This window comes from Chenopodium album, chromosome 14 (assembly GCF_948465745.1).
Source record: "Chenopodium album chromosome 14, dcCheAlbu1.1, whole genome shotgun sequence".
Taxonomy (NCBI): Eukaryota; Viridiplantae; Streptophyta; class Magnoliopsida; order Caryophyllales; family Amaranthaceae; genus Chenopodium; species Chenopodium album.
In genome coordinates, this window is record NC_137847.1 from 1,402,180 (window position 1) to 1,408,346 (window position 6,167).

Sequence of the window (6,167 nt, forward strand, 5' to 3'; positions counted from 1 at the left end):
TTTGGCCAATTACAATTCCTCTTTCTTATGCACCATTTGCCGCGCTCTATCTGTTTCCTCTGTTTCAAATTTCTGTAAAAAAAAGTTCCAAAAACCCTTTCTTCCTCAATCAAAATAATCCAAACCCTATAATTTTTTTTCATCAAACAAGAAATTTCAATGGCACCCACTTCATTTCGTAAAGCAATTGGAGTAGTAAAGGATCGAACAAGCATTAGTATTGCAAAAATGGCGAATAATGTTGATCCAGAACTTGATATCTTGATCGTCAAAGCAACAAATCACGACACCCATATCCCCAAAATCAGATACTTTACTGAAATCTTGCGTAAAACAATGATTTCAAGAGATCTTGTTAAAGAATGTGTGTGTTTGATTTCGAAGCGAATAGAGAAAACCCATGATTGGATTGTTGCGTTGAAGTGTTTGATTCTTGTTTATCGATTGATTGTTGATGGTGGGAGGAATATTGTGAAGGAGATCGCTTGTGCTAATGCTAGTGGTAGAATGTTGAGTAATATGTGTGTTTTTAGAGATGAAGCGCATTCAAATTCTGGGGATTACTCTGATTTTGTGAGGAATTTTGGGATGTTTCTTGTAAAGAAAGTTGAGCTGATGGTGTTCGACGAAATGTGGCTGAGAAGAAAAGTGAATTCTTCTGATGATTTGAGGAGAATGGAGGAAAGGGAGAAGAAAATGGAGGAAAATCATTTGAGGGATGAGTTACTTCTTGAGAAGGTGTTGAGTAGGATGGAGAGATTGCAAAGGTGTCTTCAACGAGTGCTTAACATTCGATGTTCGAGGTGCATTAATGGGAAGTATAGAGAGCTACTGTTTCTTGCTCTTACTCCTGTGATTGAGGACAGTTTTGTTCTGTATGAAGATGTATCTGGGGGTCTGTCATTCTTGTCAGATTGTTTCTGGGAGATGGAGTATCTTAATTCTGTTAAGACTTATGTGACTTATGCTACTGTCGCGAAGCAGTTTGATGATCTTGCTGAGTTCTATGGTTGGTGTAAGGGTGTCGGGTTTGATAAGCCGTCTGATGAGTATCCTGAGGTTGAGAGCATTAGTGAAGAACTTCTAAGGTCCATGGAGGAGTTTGTCAAGAAAAGGATGAATGAAACGAAGAATTTCAAGAAGAGTAGTTCGAAGATGGCAGAACTGATGAATAAGGTGTCAGAGAACAATGTAAATGCTATGAATGGTTATGTTCAGGATTCTGATGCCATAGGAAAAGATATGGTGATCTTGAAGGTTAATAGTGATGCATCATCAGCTGAGGAGAAAGGCGAATGTATGGCATTGTCTTTGTTCCACGAGGATCAAAACGACATAGTTATAAACCCGTGGGAAGAATTTTCTGATAATGTTGAATCACACATTGCTTCAGATTGGGAAACTTCAGCTGCTAATACCAATAATGAAGACTGGCAGATGGTTTTGGTGGCTTCAGCTGGTAATCTGACTGAGCAAAAGGTTAATTTTGGTGACAGTTTTGATGCTGTTATGCTAAATGACATGTATGATCAGGGTGCAGTAAAGCAATTTAGTGGTGGGAGTGCTAGCAGCCTCGCATTGCCTTGGCATGAGGAGAGAAGGAATACGGTTTTGGCATTGCCGAGTACAGAAGGGCCAGTTCATATGGTAAATCAGGATCCATTCACAGCTTCTCTAGCAGTTCCGCCTCCTGCTTATGTTCAGATAGTGGAGCTGGAGAATAAGTTCCAATTGCTGCAACAAGAACAGAAGATTTGGCAGGAGTATGAGGCTAATGGGATGCAAGGTCAAGTCAGTCGCGTCCTTAGTGGATCCACCACAGACAATGCTACTTGTCTGCAGGAAAGGATGCCTCATTTGACATCGTCCAATGACTTGGGGCTGCTTTAAGTCTGACCCTTGGTGAAATGTAAGAAATACTGCCTTTAAAGAGAGTGCTTGAACACAAAAAAAATGCCTCTTTTTTTTGTCTAGTACATACATACTTCTTATACCATACAGATCGTCTAATCATAGTTGAGATGAATTCATACTTACAGTCGCGAAACAATTAAGGGAAACACGGCACTAGTACAGATTTGATCTTTGTATACTCTATAGAAATGAAATAAAACATGTTGTAATATCTTTTTCAGAAATTGCAATGTAGTAGCAATGTGCCATTTGCATGTCATTTGTTTACTTCAATTAGTGCATCATTCTATCCTGTCTGCACATAAGAGATGATTTTGTTGTTTTGGCAATTTTTTTTATAAAAAAACTCCGTACTGTTTTAAGTCAAAAGTTTAGTTATTGGAGAAATTCAATTCGAGAACATGCTACATGAAATTCAAGCTGGGAGAATTTATCTACAAGTACCATTCATAGTCTCATAGACAAACATGCTACATGAAATTCAAGCTGGGAGAATTTATCTATAACTTTGTGTTTTCGTTTTATGTGTTTTCATTTTATGTTACTCCGTGGTCCGTACCTAGCAAAAGATGCAAATGTACAAAGTCTACTAGACTGACATGTATGATTTATGAGTACGGAGTACTAATAAGTGTGAAAGTCTAATCGAGAAATACATTAAGCGACAAGTATCATTGTTTAGTACTTATATTAGGAAAAATTAGTAAAAGTAATCCCAACTTTCATGTATTCGCTTTAAGTGATCCCAATTTTGGATCATTTTCAAATAATCCCAACTTTGGGGGTACGCCATATGTTATACATTAGCAACCACTTTATACAACCACCTAGTCAAAACAGGTACTCCATAAGACCGTAATACAAGTAGTTACTTGTATACAGAGAACTATCAATTATTTGTAGCTACCGGTTAATGACCAAACACAGCCGTTGTCTATTTGAACATGTACGGACTACGAGTACTAACAAGTGTAACATCAAGTAACACGTGTCATTCCTCAGTACTCGTACTAAGTTATAGATTAGCAACCAACGCGGGAAAACCCCATGAAAGAAAAGCAAAACCCCCGAAAAAACCCTTGAAAACATCTTCATTCTTGACAATGTCATCAACGGTAATAGTCCTCGACAACGGCGGCGGAACCATAAAAATCGGCGTCGGAGGTGACCGGAATCCCACCTTAATCACCCCAAACTCCACCGCAAAACCACCATTTTCTCTCTCCTCCTCAAAAAAACTCCTCACTTCCGACGAAATCCTCTCTTCCGACCCCACCTCTCTCTCTCTTCGCCGCCCCATTGATCGCGGCTACCTCCTCAACCCCGACCTTCAACGCGACATCTGGGCCCACCTCTTCCGCTCTCTTCCTCTCCCATCCCCCCACGTGTCCTCCCTTCTTCTCACCCACCCCCTCTTTTCTCTCTCCTCCACGTCATCACCTCTCTTTGAGCTCGTCTTTGAGGACTTCAATTTCAGGTCTTTGTATGTTTCTGATTCGCCTTCTTTGGTTCATTTGTATGAAGCGAGTAGGAATCCAAACGGTGTCGTTTCGAAGACCCAGTGTAGTCTTGTTGTTGATTGTGGGTTTTCTTTCACTCATTGTGCTCCTGTTTTTCAGAATTTTACGCTTAATTATGGGGTTAAGAGGCTTGATTTAGGGGGTAAAGTTTTGACTAATTATTTGAAGGAATTGGTTTCTTATCGTACGATTAATGTTATGGATGAAACTTTGATTATGGATGATGTTAAGGAGAAGCTTTGCTTTGTTTCTCTTGATGTTCCTCGCGACTTGCAGATTGCTAGGTCAGTTTATTCCCTTTTTTCAGTTTTCGAGTAACGGTGTCGTTTCGTGTACATTGTTATTGTTGTTCTTTGATTTCTAGAGCTATACATTGTTGATGGTATGTAATTATTTAATTTCTAATGCTATGAATTTGTGATGACATGATGAATACTGGGGTTTGTGGATTTACTGTTAGAGTTAGAAATTGGGGTATTCCTTGTTTTTAGAGGTAGAATTGCTGATGAAATGAATCGGAATGTTAGTGGAAGAAAAAATGAAATGGGTTTAGTTGGGTGGAGTGATATTTGCCTCTTTAATGACAACAGATTCGATTGCTCGGTTTTGCTTTTGCTGGAGTGTGCTGAGGAAGGTTGGTGATATACTGATATGTATGAAACAGCTAGTGCTTTAGAATAGGGATGTTTTTTCTGTTTCTAGCTGGTGGATAATGCTGGCTATATAATTAGTTTTTCAGTGTAATGAGTTGGTGAGATGATTGTGACTTGCAAGTGTTGAAGGGTGAGTAAGGAGGGAATGAGATTAGTTTGTTTGTGTACTGTGTTGTGTTCATTCGTGACAATTGTGATCAATTAGTTACATTGTTGCATAGGATCGTGTATTACGGTTGGATAGCTTGCAGATTTCGTAAAGCATTAGCTTTGTGGATTTTTGATGAAATTTTTGATGTACGGAAGAAATGGAACTATTGGATTTCCTTTGGGCTGTGGCTATAAGACTGACATGAAAATATTCTCTTAGATAAATGTCTTAAATCTTAATTCCTTATTTCTGTCGTCTCTGTATTGTAAATGAGCTTAATTTAGTGCAGAGTACATGCCTTGGGCAACATGTTGATCGTGCAATATGGAACAAGATATTATCTTGGTTTCCTTTCAGTCAATCTATCTCTATGTATGCTCTATTGTGAATTTTCCTCTGATGCTATGTAATGACTTACCAAGTTGGTTGTTCTGTTAGGAAGTCTGGCAAGGACAACCTTTTTAAATGTACATATGTCCTTCCTGATGGAATCATCCATACAAAAGGATTTGTAAAAGACATGAATGAAGCACAGAGGTATCAAACTCTGTATGACGGGGAACCAAACTCTATGCCTAATAAGGAAAAGGCTATAGTTCCCTCGGATGATGCGGAGGAGGATCCTGAGGACAGAAAAAAAGTTGATCCAACTAAGAATGTAAAGGAATAATCTCAGTTCGGTCTTGTCTAAAATTTTAATCCCTTGCTTATAGTCTATTTGCTGGTTGCAGGAGATTAACTTGACCAATGAGCGCTTCCTTGTCCCTGAGATGATTTTCCGCCCTGCAGATTTAGGTGTGTATACCTTTCATATTACTTTGACACAACTGATATAAGACATGTCAATGGAATCATTGTTGTTTATATGATGATAATTTGGAATTGGGTAGTCTGTGTGTGTTCTAGTGATTAAGGATGGGTCTCAGCTCTTAAGTTTCAAGCCCTCATGCTTTTTGGTTTTTAAATATGAGACCTTGATTGTAGGAACATTAATTGTAAACTGTTCTTGCAGGGATGAATCAAGCTGGATTAGCGGAGTGTATTGTTCGTTCTGTTAACTCTTGTCATCCTCTTCTCCACCCTGTATTATATGAAAGGTCACCGAAGTTCTGCAAAGCTCTTTGTTTTGTTAAATATTCTGAGTATTGTATTTTGTTATATACTTCTGTATTTTACTGCATTTTATGAACTTTGCTTTTCAATGCTGTGTTTCAGTATCATTTTGACTGGTGGAAGCACTTTATTCCCTCATTTTGCTGAGAGATTGTAAGCTTTGCCTCCTTGAACCATGCCTCTTATTATCCATAATAGATTGAACACAGCCAGTTATTTATGTTGAAGATTTTTTCTTTCATTTCGTTGTAGGGAACAGGAGCTTCGACCATTAGTCCCTGATGATTACCAAGTGAAGATAACCACTCAAGAAGAGTAAGTTTCTTTCTGTTTTTAACAATTTCCAAGCACTAATATGCCTGAATTATACTTAACTGATAGCATTTTTCTTATCCAGTCCCATATTAGGTGTTTGGCGAGGTGGTTCACTTTTGGCATCTAGTCCTGATTTTGAGACAATGTGTGCCACCAAAGCTGAATATGAGGAGCAAGGATCTGCACGTTGTAGTAGAAGGTTCTTCCAGTGAAGTAAAGTGAACTAGGGGTGACTGGAGAGGCCCGGCCTCCAAGGCCTAACTCCACATCCCAATCATCTTCTTAGTTTGGTCCCTATAGAAAAGAATTTTAGATAACTTAAAATACATCTGTCATATTGTATTAATCATTTAGTTCTGTCTCACTAGAAAAAAAAATCTATACGTATGACTTTGCTCCAAGCTCACTTTCCTTTCGGGGTTGGAAAAAAAGTTGAAAAGAGGTTGAATTCTTAAATGAAGTACATTTTTTTTTGTGATGTAGACGAGGTTTAATATTTAC

General features: G+C 38.4%; 1 protein-coding gene and 1 pseudogene across 1 annotated transcript; both read left to right on the top strand.

The window, feature by feature from the left end:
* Positions 1-159: 159 nt before the first annotated feature.
* LOC145578480 (putative clathrin assembly protein At4g32285 pseudogene) lies at positions 160-1,890 on the top strand (annotated as a pseudogene).
* A 1,042-nt stretch (positions 1,891-2,932) lies between these two features.
* On the top strand, positions 2,933-6,167 carry LOC145578481 (actin-related protein 6-like). Its single transcript, XM_081635788.1, has 7 exons — positions 2,933-3,718; positions 4,677-4,896; positions 4,970-5,033; positions 5,251-5,335; positions 5,454-5,504; positions 5,604-5,666; positions 5,749-6,167. The coding sequence occupies exons 1-7, from the start codon at positions 3,018-3,020 to the stop codon at positions 5,876-5,878; spliced, it is 1,314 nt and encodes a 437-aa protein (XP_081491914.1). The 5' UTR covers positions 2,933-3,017; the 3' UTR covers positions 5,879-6,167.

What these genes read in the sequence shown, in the direction of transcription:
- LOC145578481 (XM_081635788.1), top strand. Translation starts at nt 3,018, where the DNA reads ATGTCATCAACGGTAATAGTCCTCGACAACGGCGGCGGAACCATAAAA. An exon ending in CGCGACTTGCAGATTGCTAG is followed by an intron (nt 3,719 to 4,676) that starts GTCAGTTTATTC and finishes TTGTTCTGTTAG; the next exon opens with GAAGTCTGGCAAGGACAACC. An exon ending in CCTCATTTTGCTGAGAGATT is followed by an intron (nt 5,505 to 5,603) that starts GTAAGCTTTGCC and finishes ATTTCGTTGTAG; the next exon opens with GGAACAGGAGCTTCGACCAT.